Source organism: Trichomycterus rosablanca, chromosome 25 (genome assembly GCF_030014385.1).
Source record: "Trichomycterus rosablanca isolate fTriRos1 chromosome 25, fTriRos1.hap1, whole genome shotgun sequence".
Classification (NCBI taxonomy): Eukaryota; Metazoa; Chordata; class Actinopteri; order Siluriformes; family Trichomycteridae; genus Trichomycterus; species Trichomycterus rosablanca.
In genome coordinates, this window is record NC_086012.1 from 3,574,940 (window position 1) to 3,598,953 (window position 24,014).

The 24,014-nt window shown below is 40.6% G+C and overlaps 1 protein-coding gene across 1 annotated transcript in view; it reads left to right on the forward strand.

Annotated features, from left to right (window-relative positions):
• Positions 1-24,014, forward strand: part of ppm1lb (protein phosphatase, Mg2+/Mn2+ dependent, 1Lb) — a 38,862-nt gene that overhangs the window by 11,484 nt on the left and 3,364 nt on the right. Inside the window, exons 2-3 of the mRNA XM_062987494.1 lie at positions 20,360-20,534; positions 23,391-23,552. Of these exons, the coding sequence (XP_062843564.1) occupies positions 20,360-20,534; positions 23,391-23,552 (337 nt within the window). The remainder of the gene's footprint in view (positions 1-20,359; positions 20,535-23,390; positions 23,553-24,014) is intronic.

The window sequence follows — 24,014 nt, forward strand, 5'->3', positions numbered from 1 at the left end:
GAAAACCAAGTATCAGATGGTCCTGTGAATGTTCCTCATGAAATTCCTCTGGTATTGGTATTGATTAGCCACATTTGGTATAGTGAAAAACTCTTTTCAGAACAGATCCTACATCATGATCAGATCTAACATTCCTTTCTTTGAAGAGCATCTGTAGAGCAGCTGTACATCTGAACATAGCTTGCAGAGATGGCTGTGTGAAGACTGAAACTTGAGGTGCGTTTCCAATATGCTCTAAATATATTGCTGCGTATTGCATGCGGCGGGTGTGATTGTGCACTGCACTGCATTAAAAGCTCAGTAATGAAACATTGATGTGAGTGATAAACACAGATTGATGAGTGCTATTTTAACCTGAGTGATTTCAGCTTGTTGCATCATGTGAATGTAATGATTAATTCACACACAGGAAGGAATTTCTGGAGCATCTGAGATTGTCTAGGATTCACACAGCTCATAGTTTACATTAATTTATGGATTGGTTAAAAGTAAAGACTCGTACTGCAGCGTGAGTAGTGCAAATTGTAATGCTTACATGTTATTAATTAGGGGCAGGACGATCTATCATGGATTGGTGCTAGGTCCACTTGTGTTCCTGACTTGGACTTGAGCAGTTATTGAATGAATCAGCTGATCATATACAGTATATGTCATGCTTATTCATATAATTATACAGTCAGTCATACAGATGCAGTATGTGGGCATTTGGGTAGTGCACTAAGCTAATACACTAGGCACTAGATCACCACCATGTAGTGCCTGAGTGCTCGAACAGACACAGTTAACCATGTCTGGGGGAGGGGGAGGTCAGATAGGTGGTTACGGCTCCAGCATTAGAGCATTAGTGGTGGAGGATACACATAAGGTATATTGTGACCCTTCATGCTGTGGCACACTGCTCTGTAATAATCCACCGCTTACTGGTGTAAAGAAGCAGCTGACGACTGCACACATGTCTGATGTAACGGGTGCTAGTCTGCAGCTTTCCTTGACCAGCGAGGAAAAATATCAATAAACAAGAGACAGTCTCTTTTATCAGTTTTATTTTCTACCACTTAGTTTGTATTACGGAATCAGAACAAACACAATCGTAGTACCTTCATAGGGTTAAAGTGAATAACAACTAGTTCCTGCCGACCACGGCAAATTCACAATTATGCGGAAAGCATCAGCATTGTTCTGTACACGGGACCAGTGGACGCAAGCCCAGTGATTCCCATTAAACACATCGTCCGAATGTTTATCACTTAATGGCCCTGCTGATACAGAAGAATGCAGAGATCACAGCTGCAGTTTGCTGTGTAGTCAGGAACACGATTGCTGTGTGGGATCGATAGCTGGGATAATGGCTTTATAACATAATGGAATATTGCAAGTGAGGCTAATGGATCAGAAGTCTTATATGTCTATATATAGTCTTGGGTCATGGTTTAAAAATAAAATCATGATGGTTTTGCTGGGTTAGATACTGTACTTTTCCATTATTGTCTGTTTGGGCTTGTTTGGTTTGGGGTGCCCGGCGTGGGTCTCTTAGGGTACCCTGCTTTTCTATTACTTCTCAAAATCTTGCAGAAGGTGGACTGACTGCTCTAAATTGCCTTCAGGTATAAGTGAGTAAGTGTGTCTCATAGTTTTCTGGATAGCATTTTCATAAGATTATGGAGTGTGACTGTGGGAGTCTGTGCCCATTTAATCAAACAGGGACACAATCACTGATGTCAGTAACTAAGTAACGCGTTACTCTAATCTGACCACATTTTTCAGTAACAAGTAATCTAACGCGTTACTATTTCCAATCCAGTAATCAGATTAAAGTTACTTATCCAAGTTACTGTGCGTTACTATTTTTGCAACTCTGGGAGTGACGTCTGGCCTATGCGACAGTTAAGTCACGAGCTGCGTCCGAAATCGCATACTTACAGAGTATGCACTAGATTGGAGGAAGTACGCACTACTCGGCCGGTAAAGAAGTACATACTTTCAGTACAGAAGTGTGCAGTATGCACACAACATCGCTACGTACTACACGTGGGGACGTGATGACGTAATATCACCATAGTTACAGACTCATTACAAACCCCACTCGCCAAAGTTTTGGATATTTATCGTCTTTTTGTTATTTATTTGTCTTTAATTTAAGTTTAATTTTATTTATCTTACTTACACTTGTGAACAGAGGACTCGGTTTTCCGCGTCTTTCTTGTTTCTTATTCCGCTTCAATCGCCTACGCAGCTCCAGTTGCATTACGGCAGCTGCTGAATGTAACTAATAAAGTAACTTGTAATCTAACTTAGTTACTTTTAAAATCAAGTAATCAATAAAGTAACTAAGTTACTTTTTAAAGGTAACTATGCCATCACTGGACACAATCATGCTGGAAGAGGAAAGTCTCATTTCTGAAATATATTTGATGTTTTATTTGTACAACTACTAGCACTGGGTGTGGACGAAACCCATTAACCCAATAATTAAGAGGGGTGTCTACATACTTTTGGCTTTATCATCAAATCATCAAAAACCGGCCCTTGATAGATCCGTTCAGGCCGATTTTTAATCTTCCCTTTATTTCCAAAGTTCTAGAAAAAGTCGTTGCCTCCCAGCTTCTTGACTATCTAAACTCTAACGAACTTTTTGAAAGATTCCAGTCTGGTTTTCGTTCCAATCATAGTACTGAGACTGCTCTTTTGTGTGTTCTGAATGACCTTCTTCTCTCTGCCGACACTGGTTCTGCTTCAATTCTACTACTTCTGGACCTTACTGCTGCCTTTGATACGGTTAACCACAACCGTCTCCTAACCAGGCTCTCTGAGATTGGTCTCTCAGGGACTGTATTGTGCTGGTTTAAATCTTATCTTACTGATAGGCAACACTTCATCTGTATTGGAAGTCATGTATCGGACACGGTCTCTACCACACAAGGTGTACCTCAGGGTTCCGTCCTTGGACCGCTCCTATTTATCATCTACATTCTCCCTCTTGGCAATATTTTTCGAGATTATGGTTTGAACTTTCACTGTTACGCTGATGATACTCAGGTTTACCTTCTGTTTACTAGTCCAGTACCTTAACCACTGAGCTATCACTGGCCCAGTGAGTTTATCTCAGCTTTAAACCCTCTGATAATTTTCCTCCCACTCCCCTAACTAGGTGTCTCACTGAGCTGAACTCATGGCTTAGAGCAAATTTTCTGTTACTAAATGCACACAAAACAGAGTTTATTGTGACTGGCAAAAAATCTGTTGTTTTCTCTCTCACTGATTTGGTCCTTCCCATAAATGATATCAATATCAAACCTGCTGTTACAGTACGCAATCTTGGTGTCATATTTGACTCTACTCTGTCTTTCGAACCTCACATAAAATCAATATCCAAGTCGGCCTTCTACCATTTACGTAATATTGCGCGTATCCGCCCTTTACTGTCCTCTAGGGCAGCGCAGACTCTGGTTCATGCTTTTGTGACCTCTCGGCTGGACTATTGTAACTCTGTGCTTTACGGGCTTCCTTCCAGGTCACTTCGCCATCTGCAAATTGTTCAAAACTCTGCTGCTAGGATCCTCACTCACACCAAAAAATATGATCACATCACTCCTGTCCTTGAGCAGCTCCACTGGCTGCCCATTAATAAGCGTATTCAATTCAAAATATTGCTTCTCACTTTTAAGGCACTGCATGGGTCAGGTCCGGCTTACTTGAGGGACCTTCTCAGGTTCCACACTCCATCTAGGAATTTAAGGTCATCGGATGCTGGTCACTTGGTTGTTCCTAGGCACAGGCTCAGTACCATGGGCGGTCGTTCCTTTAGTGTTGCTGCCCCCTCACTCTGGAACTCTCTTCCTTCCTCTTTACGTTCCACTTCCTCTCTCTCTGAATTTAAAATTCTCCTCAAGACTCACCTTTTCTCTTAGTACTCCTAGTAGTCTTAGTACTTTCTCACTCCTAAAGACTCACCTTTTTCTCTTAGTACTTTGTCACTTCTCCTTCTGCTATTTCTGTGTGATTGTTTTATTTTCTGTTCAATATTGTGTGATTGTCTATTAACTTTCTGTTCAATTTTGTGTGTTTGATTATTTTCTGTTCAATTTCTGCGTTGTGCTCATCTCCGGTTTATTTTCCGGTGTGTTTTGTTACCTTTAATGTAAAGCGACCTTGGGTTTGAGAAAGGCGCTATATAAGTTGAACTTATTATTATTATTATTATTATTTATAGTGAAATTCCTGGCTGTCATTTTTCTGATTTATTACACGTCTGATTCGCTACGACCTCTCAGATCAGGCATGAGAACTGGTCTGGCTGAGCCTCCGTGTTTAAAAACACATTTTGTAATCCATTACATTCAATACATGTCATGCTACTAGCCTGCATTATTGCTAAATTGAGCGGAGTGATGTTGAATATTTCACACACTTCAGATTTAAAACGAGCCTAATGTTATTTGTTTGAATCTAATGTTTACTGGAATGGGCCTTCAGACGCAACTGATCTCTGTGGCAGCAGGCCAGACCGTTTTGCCAGTGAAACGCAGCCATTAATCTTGTGATAGAGGCTTGATACGTGAGCTTCATGCAATCTAAACACAGCGAACCAGTATAATACATACACACAATGTACAAAAACACTGCTTTGTGTTCAGCAAAATCCTAAAGCCTTAGAAACTAGGGATGTCCCGATCCGATCTCAAAGATCGGGATCGGGGCCGATCAAGGCATTTTTTAATTGATCGGAATCGGCTTTATTAAACCCGATCTTAATCCCGATCTTTTGTTTTACGTCATCATGTCCGGTGTGTGGAAATAGTTTAAACTGGAAGGTAAAACAAGTCTAACACCGCAGTGTGAAGTGTAACGTCTGTAATGCGAGCGCTTCACGAGCCGGTAGTAGCAGAGCTGCGTTCATGACTGTAGAATTTTACTGTTTATATGGTGTGTGAGTCAAGGATCACTCCGGTTTACGAAACAACGTAGTGATGCACTCGTTTAATAAAGAAATAAATACACGCTATATTCACATATTGTCGGGAGCAGAACACTTTATTAACTTCTTCTGTTACAGTACCGAATAGCCGACAGTTGAGTCAAGCACGCTGTTTCATGTTCTATGGAAGGCCTAAAGGGTCAAAACACACTCACATCGTGTACAAAAGTCCATCAAACCCTTGTCACAATACAAGCACTTTAAGAACTGGCTTTCCTTCATAACAAAAGAGCCTTTCCATTTCAGGTTTTACTGTAATGCTTTCAAGTAACTTATTTTCTTATATTCAAGTTAAGCTGCTACACAGATTTCTGTTCATTTTTAGTACATCACTGCATTAAACAGATTTTTTTTTTTTCGAATGTAAAGTTTAAAGTAAAACTAATTATCTCACTCATTTTGATTGATTTTGTAAAAATACAAAAACATTAGGCCAATAGTTTGGATGCAGCATTTTTCCCTTCAGCACTGCAGAGCTATTTAGTTGTTAAACATATACACTGGATTAATTTGAATAATTGTAATGAACTTGAAAATATCTAGAAAATACAAGTATCGGTTTGAGACTCGGTATCGGATCGGGATCAAAATTAATCATCGGGATCGGTATCGGGAACAAAAAAACGTGATCGGGACATCCCTATTAGAAACCCATTAAATCATCCTCCATAAATGAGGAAAATCAGTTTACTTAATCATGACGTTAACATACCCATCAATTTTGAGCAGTAATTAGATTTTACCTATCCATCTGCTTGTACAGCTGAAAAGCCAGCATTTGGGTGGCACAGAGGTCTCATACGCTCAAGCGATTAAATGCTTGAGCTTAAATCTTAGCAATGCACCTAGCCTAGCCAAATGCCCAGCAGACACAATTGCCCATCGTCCATTATTGGTGCAAAATGTGACCTCAGCTGTCTTGTTCAGTGATGCAACTGGTGAAAGACTTACATAGTGGTACGGCTCTCGGTAGGTAAAGAAACACCTTGCGACCACACACGTGACAAGTCTGCGGCTCTCCTCAGACTGGGTGGTGTGGGTGGTGCATTAGAATACGAAACACTATAATTTAAATACAAATCTTATATTGTGGCATTGCTGTTGGTGCCAGATGCTTTTCCGTTCTATTTATTTATGCACTTTGAGGAGGGTATATTCGCCTGCTCCACGCCCCCTCTGACGAGTGTGCAGACTCTCGACCCCTTCTTTTTCACCCATGCTTTGATGGAAATCAGGCTCCTTCACCTCTGCGCAGGCGCCTCGGGCCGCTAACCAGGGTCCTTGCACAGCGTTTGAAGACCCCACCCACATAGTCCGGGCATCCCACCCACATAGTCTGGTCATCCTGCCCTAGCAGACACTGTGGCCAATTAGTGTCTGCTGCAGGCACTGGCAATTATACCTGCTAGATGGTGCCCAGCCAACCAGTAGCAGAGCTGAGATTCGAACCGGGGTGTTCAAAAATCTCAGCTTGGTGCACTAGCGGAATTTCCCGTTGCGCCAATTGGGCGCTGTTGTTTTTTTGCCAAATGTTAACAGAGCACTAATATTTTTCTTACTTAGGAAAAAGTGCTACCTCTGAACGACTCCTATTTGTCTCGTTTGTATTGTAAGATCATGCACGTTGACCTCAGCTGAGGCTTGACTAGCTGCAGTGAGTCAGTCAGGAAATGGGTGACTGTGTGTCACCCTGCGATGAATCAACACCCTGACCAGAGTGTATTTCTGCTATCAGTTACAGTAATCTCAACACTTAGTAACGGGGCAACATTTCCTATTAACCTTGCCCTAATCTGAATGACTTTCTCCAACCCTAGACATCTGATTGTGAGTGGCACATGGTACAGCTCCAATTGTTGTACTTTTGTTGCCAAATTTTAAGCTGTTCTGGAAGGGTAGGTTTTAAAAACGATGAGGCATTATCTCATTTAGCTGAGCGGTAAGATTGTGTTCCCATCTGAGATTCACAGTTTAATAAATTCTCCTCTCACCTTCAGCTTACAGTGTGTGCTTGTGGGAGTGTGCTCTTATTTTCTCCCTGTCATCATGATGTGGAGACACTGTGGCTGCTTTATAATTAAACTAATAAAGCTTTCATGTATTTTAGGGTGCAGAGAACGAGAGAGTAAAAAATTAATCTCTTACAAAGCATCCCTGTTTTATAGTTTTATAGTGTTATGCAAAGCTTCAGACATTCCTGGCCAAATTAAATATTTTCTTTACTTATGAGGCACAAAGTAGTAAACACAACTTCTGCAGTACACTCAGAAGCTTCACCTTGTGCTGCTTTAAGTCATTTAAAGTAAATTTTAAGGTCTGTTTTTCTTGGTCTTCAAACCCAGCCCTGACTTCCAGCAGTTCCCTCTAATTGCCATTGCTTAATGACGTTTCAGACAGTGGAAATTGCTGGAAGCTTGAAGCACTTCAGATTCTTTTTATAGCCGTTCCTTGATTTCTATGCCTCAGTGAGCTTTATTTTCAATTCATTAGATGCTCAGAGGAGCCCACGGTTGTTAATTGCACAAGATTTAAATGGTCAAGAATGTATTACGATGTGGAATTGGCATCAGCTCACAGCTCCTAATGACCTGTCTAGCAAGTCCTAATGAGTCAATTAAGGCCTAATAGGTTAAGGTCTTAGACTTCACAGCTGGAGGGGTGTCCATCCTTTTGTGTAACCTTTGAAGTGAGTGTAAATAAGTACATTCTGCTGTTAAATTTTGTTTGTAAGGTGCCAAACTTTCTTTAAATTAATGCACCTTAACTAAAGGTTAAACTTCTCAAAGTTTGGGACAGACAGTGGAGCAGCTAGTCGGCGGGTGCTGCACAGCAACATGGGCACCGCAGACCTGGGTGGGGCGACTAGTAAGCTGTAGAGGAGAGATTCAAATTTTTCACTTGGTTTCCATTATTCTGTCCACCTTATGTATTTGCGTTTGTCCCAGAGTATTTTTCTACCTTCATTTAGTAGCAAGGTGTGACCCTCCCGTTACACCCCGTGTCTGTGTGGTGTTTCTACGGGTACTTGATTTCGTTCCACTTCTTATAAACATGTAGAACATGATTGGCTAATCTGAATTGGCCCTTTGTGTGTGTGGGTGGATTTGTAGTTGTGTTTAATTTCTTAATTACATAGACATTTTCCATGACCTTTGTTTACCCATCATTACCATTCGTACCAGTAATTCTGGAGGTGACTGTTTGGCACTGTTGGTGATTCTTCTCTGCTTTCTCCCTGTTTGCGCTTTCATTTGCACAGTTAGGCCCGGTGCAGCTGCTCTGGCATGGCGGGTACTGATGCATTAACAAAAGTAAGGAGCTGCGGAAGGAAGCGGGAGGCAGACCGGCTCCCCCGCCATGATGCTGCTCTCACACTGGAATGCTAAACACTCGATGCAGCAAATCTCAATAAACGCGTCCCTTGCTTAGCTTCAACAGAACAGTCGACACAGCCAGACTCAAAGCCAGCGTTGACTCATTGGCAGTTATAGTAGCGGCTTTGTGTCAGTATACAAAACAAACTCATTTTCCTTTAGGTTTCTGTGAATTGTTGTGGTCTGTTAGATTCTGGTTTACCAATTTGGAGTTCATATGTACCCTATGTTACGGTAAATGGTCATAGGGATACAGTAGAGATGCTTTCTTACTGGCCAAAAAAACATCTGGATATTTGTCAAATAAACAATTTAGGGTCAAACAACTGGAGTCCTTAAAAATGCCACTGACAGATTTCTTTAAATTGCATTGCTGATCCTAGTGGTACTTACAACTTTTGCAAACAGCAGACAAAAACTGGTCTTGCAGGCCATAATAATGCTTTATTATATGGTAATAATAGGGCCAAAGTGGCCAAACGGGTGCAGGTTAGGAACACCTGGCTCATCAAACTGAAGTATTTGAATGTTGCTTTGCTAGAGCGCTTTCCCTGCCCATACTAGCATACAGATACATAAACAGACAGGGTGTCAAAAACAAAATAAAACAAAAACGCTTGTATACAACTCGAAATTGGGACGCTTAAACTTTTAAAATGTTCATTTAACAGGATTAAATATGCAAACCTCCTGACAGTTAGTGACTGGAGGCAAGTTTAAACCCTGGCTGTGCCAAACACTATTTGCTGTGCCACCGCTCCACCCAGATTCAAACCAAAAACACATAATTATAGTGAAAAGGCGTACACGGGTAACGCAGTTTGCTTGCCATGAACTGTTCAAAAACAGAACCCTCAGCTCATCGGTTCTCTGCTTTGGGGTCGGGACCCAGCATGGAGTCGCCTGAGATTCAGAGGACATAGACATTAAAAATCTAATTCTAATAAAATAACTCATTTTACACACCTTTTAGCAAAGGGTGTGGCTACAACACATGGACCCAAAGATTAGGAGTGTCTTCATATTACTCGTATACTCTATGTGTGTGATCCACTACATATTCAGGAAACCCAAAAAGACATTTGTGAATAAACAGTTACGTCGTCCAGTCATTCACTCACAGATGAAGAACAGTTGCAGAAGTCATTAAAATGCCAATCCATGACGTGCTTCTTACAGGTGTATTTACTTGACTGCATCTGTATGATCAGGTTATGGTTCTCAGAACACAAGCCTCTGAAAAACATTGATTCATTCTTTTTTTTTTTTCAATGAATATGTTATTTGCTCTCTTAGACTGGTTAGGCATGTTCAGAGTACACAAGCTTCTGTCCACGATTATTTAAACAGGCCGTGTGGATTTCCACCAGCTGGTCTGAGATGAATAAACTATTTGAACACATTGTCCTGTCCTGTGGTGCACACAATGCTCCCAGATCAAACAGCTGATCTGTGTCTTTCACATTATTATAACCCTTAACCTTTTTTATATCAGTGATCACCAACTGGGATTTGTGAAGAACTTTTATTTCTGAATCATCATTTTTTGGTTTGGTAAAGAAGGAAAATAAAAAAGGAAAGGACGTCCTCCTTTGAACCATATTGACAGTATTTTTGCCCCATTTCTCTAAATACCATTTGTTAAATTCTGCCAGGTTAGTTGAGAAGCGATGTGTACAGCAGTTTTACAGTCTTACCACTGATGTTCCGTGAGATTAGGATACGTTTGGCTGTATAGCTGTATAGTTGATTTTTTATTTAATCCTAGTCAATGTGCTTTTTTGTGTGCTTGTACTATCTGATTGATTTATCTTGCCTGGGGCAGCTTTTTATTTAGACCTTGACTATCACTGCTAACAGATCTAGTGTCTCTAGGTCTAGTTGAGGTTTCTTATTACAGTGCTTATGTGTACTTTCATAATCATGTTATAGTCTCAAAGCTGGAGTTTAAGTTTATCTTAAGTAAATGACCATTTGAAATGTTGCTAACTCATGATTCTTATGGAATAGTAACAAGGTAACGACGTTTTTAATGTCTTAAAAACACATATAGTTCTAGTCCTAATTATTACTTTAACCCTAATTAAAAAACAAAAAAATAGGCACTCTGGTAGCACAGTGATCTAATGCACCAACCCAAAACCTCTGAGATCTGAGTTGTAATCTCAGCAGTGCTAAATAAAAACCAACACGCATATATAAAGTTACCAGCTTTAACCATTTAAAATGCTGTTTTTGGCCTGACCTACATCTGTCAAACATTTGCACTGAGCAAAAATAGCACTCGGTTCATATGTGTACACGGTCACCATGTAGGTGTCCTACAAGCTTGGTAATACAACACCCTGAACAGAAAGTCATTGACCTATTCTGAGCGAGCTTCAAAGCCTGTGCGGTTACACTGATCTGATTATGGTAAACTGTTCTACCCTCTAGATTATAATTTAATATAACTCTTGCCAAACACTGATTGTGTGTGTGTGTTTGCATTTGCGTTTATGTTAATATAATACAGACCTGCATGGTTAATCAAATATTTAGATATCTGAACTGAACTGAATCAGGAATGTCAAATTAAAGTGTTACTTCAAAAAACAATACATTCCAGCATTAAGATCAGTACTGTTCTCTTGGTGCACACCGATTACTTTCTAACTTAGAGATGTACGGGCAAGTCTATACCTCCTGAAGGTGGATCTTTAAAAATGTGTGAAACAAGCCGCATTTACATTTACGGCATTTAGCAGACGCTTTTAATCCAAAGCGACTTACAGTACTGTGACAGTATATTGTCTACACAATTGAAGGTTTGCTCAAGAGCCCAACAGTGGCAACTTGGCAGTGGTGGGGCTCAAACCAGCAACCTTTGGATTACTAGTCCAGTACCGCAACCACTAGGCTACAACTGCCCTCAGACCTAACTTTACCATACTAAATGGTACATCTAATTAGCACACAAAAAAGGTAACACACAATTTTGCATGTAGGATGCATTTTGAAGAGTCTCACCTGTACTGTGTAAACAATGTTTGTCTAGTTTTTCACAGCTAAGGTACTAAGCTTGCATGTCTAAAATGTTACCCAACAACATGTCAGTTGTTGTGCCTTTAACTGTGCTGTCTCTGCTGAGCTGTTGAAACAGATGCTAAAGAAATTGATAGCTTCTGTCAAGAAAATATTTTTTTAAGCCAGTTGTGCGTCACGCAAAGTAAAGAATCCAAAAAATGACAATGCAAAATGACTTTAAAGCTAGAGTCAAATTGGTGTTGATGGAAGTTTGAGGTGTTGTTTTCCTCGTGTTTAGTAGGAGATCATGACTGGGCTTAAGGTTCAGGAGCACCTTTCACCTGGCTGTCTTACTTCAATTCTAAAGTGGTTCAGGCTAAGCATTCTCCTTTATTCTACGGCTTGATTTTCATTTTCCTTTTTGACTCTTCAACTTGTCCAGATTTGTCTGGTGTTTTATGTCAGTCTGAAGTGTGCATTTCCGCTAATCCATCAGTTTCAGTCTGTACCTATAAAAAGAACCTATGAAATTCAGTTTCTATTCAACATGCTCATGTTACGTATTGTACAGCAGTTTATTGATGTTTTATTAATCCAAACCGCTGTAATGCTTCTCTTTCTCTTCGCTAGGACGAGTCTCTGTGACTATTTTTAGGTCTGAATTGTGTAAAGGTAATAGGTTATATAAAACAGGACTCATCCCACTGGTCATTGTGATGAGAATGTTCAGAGGACTATCACTCACTTGACCCCTATTAACATACTGTATTATTAGACTGATTATTAAATTTGATCCCTTGTGTCTTTGTCCTCATCTGCACTCTGAAATGAACCATGCTCAAATCTCTGTCGAGCAAAGTGAGTGTGAGCCTGTATGTCTTATTCATGCTTTGTTTGACATTCCATTTTTATGAACAGTATTCGTTCAATTGTTTGTTTTTATTAACCACATCATTCTGCTGCCACCTGGAAACAATAGGGGCAAGTCGGGAATACACGCGGTACACAGTGCTGGTCAATGGCAAAGCAACGCACGCTCACACATGTATTCTTTCACTTATACCAGGGAATACATTTAGGGTATCAGCTCACCTTCCATATGAAACTGGAATACCTGGAGCATACGGAAAAGCTCTTGCTACAAAGATGAAAGCATATCATTCATTTTATAGAACCAAACTAATTGTATACAGCTGTATACAGCCAATCGTTGTTCATGTGGCCACCCAACCCAGCCGGATGGCAGAGCTTGAGATTCGATACGATGTATTCTAAATCCCAGCTCTGGTGTGCTAGCGTATTTTACCGCTGCGCCACCCGAACGGCTATTTGTTTATTTTTATTAACACTGGAGTGGTTCTAGTGCCACTGGGAAACAATGGGGGCAAGGCAGGAATACACCCTGTACACAATGCTGGTCAATGGCAATTCAACATGTCCACATACTTATGACCATATATTTTTTCTGCATGTACACTGCACCATCAGAGTAATATCTTGCAGGGTCAGCGAGGTCTCTAGGGAGATACATTTTGGGGAAGCTGGCTACAAACCACTGAAACGCCTTTAGAAGACGTAGATCGGCTTCAATTCATACCCACTCTAGTAAGACTTTGTTCCCACCCACCTTTAGCCAAATCCATTACAAGTGTCTCTATACTTTTAACGTTCAGTGACTTGATCATTACTTGTGTGGATGCAACCTGAGCCATGTGACCACACAAGTGCACTCGAATAGTCAAGATAAAGTGTGTACATAATTCAGAAAGGCATTCCGAATTAAAATAAAAGTACCGGTGGCCGCCTTTCATTCACAGCAGGTAGACTATATCAGAACAAATCAGTCCATTTTTCAGCTAGACCGATCACAGCACCTCCCGTGAATTGCAAATAATTCTAAGTTGATTTGATTTGAAGCGTATCCTCCCCACATTCTGTTCATCCATCCATTCCATCCATTTCCATTCTTCATCACATGGCCTCTTCATATTCTTTGAAGGACGTCACGGCTCATTTATCCCAGTTACTAATCAACCTCATTGAGCCTGAGCACTTCAGTGAATTTTAACCTGCCGTGCAAAGGCGTAGTGCATCTCTTACTGCAATATAGACTCCTGATTGTATTTACTATATGACCGAAAGTATGTGGACATGCCTGCTAAATTTCAGGTTCAGGTATCAGCCGCACCTGTTTTCAACAGATAAAATCAATTGGAGGAAATGATTATTAATCAAGAGGTTGAGCATTTGAATCCTGGACCTGACCCTGCACTATGACCCTAGCCTCCAAAAAATGAGCTGGAACATTCGAATTTCATTGTACTGTACACATGTATATGTATATATGACAAATAAAGACATTCTATATCTATCTATTAAATTATATACTTCATTTGTGGCAGCACTTTGGGAAAGGCAAATGGGTTTCTTCTCTGTCCTAAAACATGCAGAAGATGGATTGGCTGCTCTACATTGCCCATGTGAGTAAGCGAAATGTAAAGGTCTTTGGTTTCTTGTAATTTTAAAACCCCTCCAGGTTTTTTTTTGCTTGCTTTGGCAATGCACCCTCTGTGAACCTGACCAGGGTCATGGGTATTAGTAAGTTTAGGGACGGGCCTTTCAAATTCTAGCATGAGTGTATTCCTGTACACCAACCACGTGTCTATACGGGCAAGTTTGGTGTGCTGGAACTTTGGTAGCCTGCACAAAGCACTTGGGATGAATTGGAATATCACTAGTATACCAGGCCTTCTTGTTTGCCGTCAGTGCCTGACCTCACAAATCCTATTTTGTCTGATTGGGCACAGATTAACAGAGATCTAATCCAAGAAGAGTTGAGGCTGTTATCGACCCAAACAAGAGGGTTTTGGAATGACACGTACAACAAGCTCATAGTCAAGTGTTCACATACTTTTTCATTACTCTTCCACCTTTTTTAATTCTGTCATTGTTCTTTTGTCCTTAAATCCCAAGTGTTCTTGCTTTGTCTCTCTTATAATAAGCTCATTTTTCTTCAAGAGTAAGAACCTACATGCGATGAGATTGATGCTACCATATCACCGCTTCCATTCCTCCCCATCTCTCGCTTTCCTTTCTCGCTCATTCTCTCTCTTTCACGGTGCCACTTGTCACGCCAGACACCCTCCTCCACACTCCCGAATTTGCAAGCGCTTACCCAGTGCCTGCAGTTTAATAAACCCGGATCGTGAATCATATTCAACCTGTCATTGTGTTAGCTGGTGTAGAAGTTAAGGTGTGTGTGTCAGGGTTGGGGGGGGTGTGTTATCAGCACTTGACAGATATACTTGAGGCAAGAACTCTGGGCGCACCCGCCCCGTGCGCGGATCCGCACAGAAACCGTGTTGTTCTGCCAGGCTCAGATAGCGCCGGTGCAGAATTAATTGACAGAGAAGCTAAAGAGATGTACTGTGCATGGAAAGGAAGGCCCTCGGGTGTGTCAATCCCAAAATGTGGCAGCATCTGCTGGCATCTGCCAGCGCTTAACCCCTTCAGAGTCGTAGTCCAAAATCTGAAGTGTTGCTTGAGATTTAAGTAGGCAATCTCCACCCTGCTCCTGTCTGAGGACCTTGATGTTTCAGAGCAATGTTTGTTTCATGTGCAATTGTGCATCCATGATTGTGACAGACAGTGATTGTTTACACGGCACTCAGGAGGGATTTCATGCTGTGTGTACCAGCTGCGTCCTGCGTACTTATCACTTCATGTGGCTTCAGCAGTTCGGAAAGTCACCTTCCAAAACAGAAGCATCTACAGTTGAAGTCAGAAGTTTACAAAGTCTCGTAAGGCAGACGTACTTCGTGGTAGTCTTGGGATCTAAACTATTTCTGAAACTGTTCTACAACCCTAAATCAGAAATAGTTGGGACAGTATGGAAAATGCAAATAAAATACAAATGCAGTGTTCCTTACATTTACTTTGACTTTTATTTGATTGCAGACAGAATGAACCTGAAATATTTCATGTTTTATCTGCTTAACTTCATTTCATTTATTAATAAACATCCATTCCTGCATTTCAGGCCTGCAACACGTTCCACAAAAAGTTGGGACGGGGGCAATTTAGGGCTAGTAATGAGGTGAAAAAACGACATAATTATGTGATTCCAGTCAGGTGATTGTAATCATGGTTTGGTACAAAAGCAGCATCCAGGAAAGACTCTTTGATGAGCAAAGATGATCAGAGGATCTCCAGTTTGTCAACAAATGTGAGAGAAAATGATTGAAATGTTTAAAAACAATGAACCCTAAAGAAAGATTTGCGTGTTTCTCCCTCTACAGTGCATAATATCGTTAAACGATTTAAGGAATCTGGAGGAATTTCAGTGTGTAGAGGCCACATGATCCCTCAGACGGCACTGCATCAAGAACCACCACTTAACAACAGCTGATATAACCACATGTTGACCAGACAAAACATGAAATATCTCAGGTTCATCCTGTCTGCAATGAAATAAAAGTCAAAGTAAATGTAATTTGCATTTTCCATGCTGTCCCAACTTTTCCTGATTTGGGGTTGTATTTGATTTGTGGGACGTTGTAACCTAGCGGTTAAGGTACTGGACTAGTAATCAAAAGGTCACTGGTTCAAGCCCCACCACTGCCAGGTTGCCGCTGTTGGGCCCTTGAGCAAGGCCCTTAACCCTCAGTTGCTCAGACTGTATACTGTCACTGTACTGTAAATCGCTTTGGATAAAGGCATCTGCTAAATGCTGAAAATGTAAATGTATTTTCGTAAGTAAATGATTAACACACGTTGATCTCTTTGTCCAACGATTGTTCACAAATGTAATTTTGATGCTGAACTGGTTCTGCTTATGGTGTTTAAGCTCATCTTACTGTTTTACTTTACTGCCATGTTTACCACATTCTGCTGTTTTTAAATCTGTTACCATAAAAAAAAACTTGTTAAAATGAAACTTGCTTTGGGGCAAAATACCCAGTTAGTTCTCTCACGTCTTACATTTTGAGGAATTTTGCTGAGCTCGTGACTGAGATCCACTATAATCCTCTGTTGGACCACATAAGAGAATCAACCCAGTCCACTGTGTAGGACGTTAGTCTTGGATCAAAGCGGGTCCAGAATATATTGTCTCTAGGTCAAGTGCATCCAGCTGTTCTTCTCTAACATCAGGGTCTGAACAGGCTTTTCTTCTTTCTCTTTTTTCTCTTTGTGCTGTGTTGTGTGGACTTTTGAATGTTCTTTTTATGGAGCCTTTTTGTACATGTGGCCCTGCAGGAATTCATTCCTGCTTTAACTTGAATTTTCTCATAATTACATAACTTGTTTCTGCCCTTCAGGATATGGCTTTTAAAATGATTTAAGATTAGAGTTATTTGACACATGAACAACACCTGGTTTGAGGTGGTTTTAAACTAGAGCCTATTTTAAATGTCATTAAATTGGTGACATGAGCAGACTTGAAGTTTGATTAATCCACCTAAGTACCTTAAGGCCTAACCCTGTGGGTCTGGGCATAGTAGCTGTGAACAACACTAAAGAACTTGTCAAAATCAAAATCATTGTCCAAAAAGCATATGGTCAGGTGTCTGTATACTTTTGGGTAGTTTAAAATGAATGTCAGATAAATTGGGTTTGTGGAAAGGTCTCAGAAGTGAACAGAACAGAACGGTCAATATTCCTGTCTCACTTTACTTTTTCCAGCTTTCTCAGCTAAAGTGTGACACCAGGAGCCCGACCAAGGTCACCGGAGCGGAACTCAGATGAAGGGATCGGGTGTTAAATTGCTGCAGTGGCTATTTTTACTGTTCTTTGTCTGTGGTTCTAAGTAAGCCTCAGACATCTGTATATATGAGGGTTCTTCGAAAGGTTTCCACACTTGTATAAACACTATTTATTAAGAATTTCAAAAACAAATGACATCACTTTTCTACAGTCACCTTTCGATGCATTTTTCCAGTGTTGTACCAACTTTTTAATGCCATCAGCAAAAAAGTTTGGTTTGGTTTTTGGTTAAGCATGTAGCCACTGATGCAGCGCTGCCTTCACATCATCATCACATGAAAATCTTCTTCCCCTTAAAGCTTCTTTGAGCTTCCAAAAAAGGTGGAAATCAGGTGGCGCTAAATCCGGACTATAAGCTCTCTCTCAGTCTCTCAGACACGACCGATTACTACTACTCCCGCCCTCACCGTTTCCAACCAAAATAAAAAAGTGCGGGAACTTTTTGAAGATCCCTCGTACGTACATAAAGCTTTAGAATCATTGGCGGCTTGGGTTAAGATGCATAGGAGTCTCAAAGAAGCTTGATTCTGTGGTCATCTAGTCATTGCTTGTAACAGCTTGGCAGAGGCAGACAGATTTTTATTTAAAATCACCTGGTACTTAATGGAGTCCATGATCCCAGGCATCATACTTGCATCATGCAAGGTTCTTACAACCTTTAAAGAAAATAATTGACCCTAAAACAGTAGGTTTAAGAAGATCGATTAGAGCAACCCCACATCGTGCTTGGAAATTGCTATTTCATTACAACTGTGACATGGTTTTCTGTAAGGATTAGATTTAATTAATCTACACTATATGGTCTAAAGTATGTGGACATGACCGTGATCTTATTATTATTATTAATATAATTAATATCAAATACAACAGCCTTGAATCTATTTCTCAAGATTTTGGAGAGTGTCTGCCTGTTCAGTCAGAAGAGAATTCTTAAGGTTGCGCTTGCAATCATTGTTCCGATTCATTGAGCTTAAGGCTCTGTGTAAGCCACTGAGGTCAAATTAGTTTTTATACACTCCCTCATACACGTACATGCTTTCAGATGTCCACAAACAAGACTTTTATGATTGGCTATTACTGTTTTATTTTATCTAGTAGCAATTTCGTGGTGGGAGTCTTTGTACTTCAATGTAATGCTACAGTTACAGTACAAATAATATTTTGTCTTGATGCTGATTTCATGTTGTCTTTAACAAATGTGCACTTGTGCTCATAGTTGTGTGTTAGTCTTGTAAAGTTCAGAATGCTGAATTGATCAGGTAACCAATGATCTGTGTGTATGTACTGTTGTGCTGAAGAAAGGACAGACTAAGCTCGCTTTGAGCTTAGTCTGTCCTTTCTTCAGCACATCTGTGCAAGAAAGCGGGAAGAAAATCTGTTTACCACATACATCGTATCTTTAATAGTAAATGGATTTGACTTGATAAGATCAGCAGGGAGAAAATGCAAGATAGGAGCGTGTTCGGCTTCGTGGGTTTCCGAAGCCCCGGTTAGATAAAGATCTCCGGGCTGAAGTAGCGTTTTATATATTCCAGAGACGGCCTCTGCTTCCTGCACTGCCAGGATATAGAGATGTCTCCATGCCCAGGGAGCTCTTCTGTAGCAATCTAAACTCTAATCACCACCCCACTGACAACTCTGTTACGCACACACACACACAAACACACCACCTTATCTTTACCCTTGTCACTCAGTCAGCCTCCCTTCTCTCGCCTCGCTCTCGGCTCCCACCCACACGCTACCTTGCGCTGATTTTTTCCACTCGAAAAAGTGTTCAGAGAGTGCTGAGTGTTCTTCTGTACGCCCACTGCCAACACTGGTGCCCTGGTCATCATAAAATGAAAGGTGCAGGGCACATTTATTCAGGTATTTACCTCAGACATTGCCTGGGTGTTTAACAGACGTAGATGTGTCTGTCGAACGTCCAGCTGGGCTGGTAGCACCATTGCGATTCGAACTTGGGAGCTCAAACTCTCAGTGGGGTGGGTGAGCATATTACACTGCTTCATCACCTAAGTCAACAGGAATATCTTGGTGTAATTGTCTGGTATTTATTAGGGCTTGACCAATGTAAATGGTCATCTGTCTACCGTCATTGACTTTGAAATGACCAAAATGCCAATATCTGATATCGCAATTGATTATAGAACTGGTATGTACACTTGGTTGAGGGACTATCCCAGCACTGAAAGGTATTTAAGAATGTATTTAAGAGTCCCAGCAATACTGCTGTCAAGTTAGCATCATTGCAGTGCTGAGAATGGTCCACCTCTCAAAATCAGCTGGTCAGTGACAGCCCTATGGGTTGCTTTTCCAATGATGGATGGGGTAGAGAGTAGTGGCAAAGCGTATGGAGCAGTAAATGGACTACAGTCAATAACTGTATACCCACACAGTACATCTATACATTAGATGTAGCTCTTAAATGGTCAATGAATGTACATAAGATACATAAGTGGATGTATGTGTGTATGCATTAATAACAGGTCTGAGTAAGATTAGGATTCCAAACTATAAATTAAAAGACACCTATGTAGCCGAGAGACAGATACAGATGTTATCTTTACCTCCACAAGCCAACGTCAGAGTCAGGATACCTCATGGGAGTTTCGGTGTCGCAGAGCCGAGGAGAGAGCGAGTGGGAAAGGGCAGAGAGAGATAGGGATCAGATATTTTTGGTAAAATCTAAATTTAAAAAAGCTGAGTAATGCAGCATGAGAGGGCACCGCCAAGTAAACAAGCAACTAAAGCAAGAAAAGCATATCGTACGACATTTCCTCAAACATTTCACCCAATCCAGAAAGATCTGCAGAGGTTATAAGAGGTCTGGACCAACTCAAGACAGGCTCTGGTATTTCTTTACACCGGTCTCTGAGGATCTGGCCCACAAAAGGCTGCAGGGAGTTATCTCATTGGGCAAATGGTTAGAGGCTTGAATTTCTCCAGCTCAGCTTGATGTGGGCAGGGAGAGTGATGGCACTTGGCTGTCGGTGCACTTTTCTTCCTGCCGGTTCTGTCAGATTGTCTGCTGATTTATTCATGTTAGCAGTAAGTAGAGGTCATTCATTGCTTGCGCTACTGCTGATATTTTATCCTGGGAGAGATAGATAAGTTAAACATTTACACACCCTTGTACAGGTCTGCTTGCCCCAGGCAGCCTTTTTTGTGTATGATTTCTGAAGATGAATGAATGAATGATTATTTTGAACTCTAGCAATCGACATTCTCTTTTGTTTTTCAGGCGGCTGCAGAATACGTGAAGACCCACCTGCCTGAGATTTTAAAGCAGAAACTACAGACTTATGAGAAAGAGAAGGAGAACAGTCTTCTGTCCTACCAGAACATCCTGGAGCAAGAGATACTCAATGTGGACAAAGAGATGCTAGAGAAGCTCTCAGCCTCTTATGATGAAGCTGGTAAGAGGTTATACTAAAGCTTAAGACTATTCTTATTCTCCCTCACAGCCTTGGAAGACTAAAATCTGTTTGTTTTCACTTTCCTTCCTATATTAATATTCTCCATTGTCCCTCAGCTATCTCTGCTTATTTCCTTCCAATTCATCTTTCTTTTCTTGCACCTCCTCCACCATCTGTTCTTTTAGCACGATTCAGAGAGAGACAGCATATAATCTCTTTTCATAAATTATACAGCCCACATTTGTAATTCAAAGTGGTGGGAGGTAATTTTATGAAAATGTATGAAATTTGAAATTCCTTCTTCTGTTTTTCAGTTTACTCATTTTTTTGGCAGTAATTGCATTGATGTACATTTTTTTTATTTACTTTTGTCATTTATGACTGATGCTCTACATTGGTTTTGTTGACAAACATATAATGTAGGGCTAACAATTACATTTGCTCTTTTATATCATCATCAAAAAATATATAGAAGGATGACGCTCAGGTGGCACAGCGGTAAAACACGCTAGTGCACCAGAGCTGACATTTCGACCGCGTCGGTTCGAAACTTAGCTCTGCTATCCGTCTGGGCACCTACACGAACAATGATTGCCTGTTGTTCATACAGGGTGGGAGCTGAATAGGGACTCCTCATAACTGATGCAATTATGACTTCTGCTGGCTGATTGATGGCGCCTGCACAGAGTCGAGGAAAAATGCATCTCCGCAATCCTAGCATTTGTCACTAGCATACAGTTTGGTGGTACTGAATTGTTTAAAAGAAGGTAATGCTATCCCAAAATGCAACTCGTACAAAAATATGGTACAAATATCATGCCATCAGTGTCTTTATACAGTACACAAACAGCACCAGTACAGAGTTGCGTATCAGGTACTGTATTTATAACCGTTCCGATGAACATGCTATGTTTAGCTTCTGAAAACGTTGGTAAGAATTTTAGGGTGAACAGATGGTCCGACAGACAGTCTGTTCAGTGCCGAGGGAATCATGGTGAGCAAACCCTGAGCCTGGGAAAACAAACGGAAAAAAGAAAGAAACGAGAGAGCTGAAAGAAAGGAGTGAAAATGGAGAATAGAGGGAAAAAAACGGAAAGTTAGCAAACTGGCTTTGTTAAAGTCAGTGCTTTTGAAAGGACTAGCATTGTTTATCTTAGCAAATGTTTAGATTGGCAGATTTCCAAAGAGCAAGTGAATGTTACTGGAAAAATGGCTGTTTATTTGGAAGAAGGCCACTAAGTCTGTCTGTTCAATATGTTCTATAAAAGTCACATTAAGGTTCGGCTTTACACAAAGATCTCAAATAAGCGGTGCTAATTTGCTTAAGCAGAATTAAAGATTGTGCTTGTGGTTGGAGAGTGTGTTACAGATGTTAGTGCCGGTGACAACATGCTAAAACAATATGAGACAGTATGTATAAATAATGTGTTAATTGTTCTCAGTAACCACAATTAACCTGAAGCAGAGGGAAAGCTTTTATCCAGCTTGTCTGGACAGGAGAGGTGAAAAATAAACTACAATGCCTCTAATAAATCATCAGATCTTTTTAATATAACTTTTTGTCTTACAGCCTGAAACCAAACCTATTAAGACACATTTTTTCTAGCTATACAAGGTATGGACAAAAGTATTGGGACAACCCTTATTATTGAATTAGAGTGGATTTAGGAGAGACGTGATACCAACAAGGGCGACTTGTTTTGTTTTCAGCAAAGCTACACCAGACCTCATTTTGCACATGCTACAACAGTATGGCTTAGTAGACAGTAGAGAGAGTGTAGAATAGAATATAATGAATAGAATAGAATGCCTTTATTTGTACTATATACAAATACAGGTGTACAGTACAACAAAGTTCTTTCTTCACATATCGCAGCTTGTTTTTTTCGGGTCAGTGCAGAGTGCAGGATCAGCCATTGTACATTGGGATTCGAACTATCAACCTTTCAGTTGATATCCCAAAGCCCTACCCACTAGGCTACCACTGTCCCTATATGTGTGCTAATTTGTACCTTAACTAGTTGATCACCTTTCCAAACTAGGTGTTTTACTAATTCAATTTTACTAATTGATTTTTTTAAATGTTATTCTTACTTATATTAAGGGTTATGCTGTTTATTTGTTTATTAGGATTTTAACATCATGTTTTACACACTTTGGTTACATTCATGACAGAAACGGTAGTTACTCATTATACAAGATTCATCTGTTCACAAGTTTAATGTCAAACACAGTCATGGACAATTTTGTATTTCCAATTAACCTGAATGCATGTCTTTGGACTGTGGGAGGAAACCGGAGCTTCCGGAGGAAACCCACGCAGACACAGGGAGAACATGCAAACTCCACACAGAAAGGACCCGGACCGATCGACTCAGATCAAACCCAGGACCTTCTTGCTGTGAGGCGACAGTGCTACCCACTGAGCCACCGTGTCGCCTATACTGTATAAAATACAGCTTGAACGGGGAGGATTTAATTTAATTTGTAATGTAACAATGTAAGGGTTTTGACCATTTATTAATAAAGTGAAATAAAATTCCAACAGTTGTGTGTTCAGATATAAATACATCTCTAAAAGTGAATATAGAATGTTAACCAAGCCTGGTTGGTTCATAACATTGGTGAATATTGTCAATATTGCACAATATTTTGCCTACTATTTCCATGATGCTGGCTAATGTAAAAAAGTAAACTGACCCCACAGAACAAGATCACCAGACTTGTACATAGTGTAATAGTTTATTTTTGTACCAGTATAGCACTGATTCCCAAGTAGCACCGCTGGTGGACAAAACGCCCTTTATTGCCCTCTTATATACTGTACAGTATACTGTAATCTCTTTTCTCTTCCAGGAACAACATGCTTGGTGGCACTGCTGTCGGATAAGGAGCTGACCGTAGCCAACGTTGGTGATTCCAGAGGAGTGTTGTGTGATAAAGATGGTAATGCCATCCCAATGTCACATGACCACAAGCCCTACCAGCTAAAAGAGCGCAAAAGAATCAAGAAAGCAGGTGAGCTGGAACCCTTCACTGAGAGACCTTCTATTATCTGTGTAATGGTGCTTTGTCTACACCTGCTGGTGAAAGGTGGTATTGCACGATGTTGAAATAAATAAGAGATAGTGAATACACATTTACAGCATTTAGCAGACGCTTTTATCCAAAGCGACTTACACAATGAGCAATTGAGGGGTAAGGGCCTTGCTCAGGGACCCAACAGTGGCAACTTGGTGGTGGCGGGGCTTGAACCGGCAACCTTCTGCTTACTAGTCCAGTACCTTAACCACTGAGCTATCACTGGCCCTGGAATATAAATGACAAACATTTGTAAAGCCCTAGTGCTGTTCTAGTGACAACTCATCCATGAAGATCCATGAAAATAAAGAACTGCAGATATTTAGTCATAGCTAAGGTCAGCATTCAGGCAAAAATGGAAATCATAGGAAGGTAGCAAGTGCTAATTTGACTTATGCT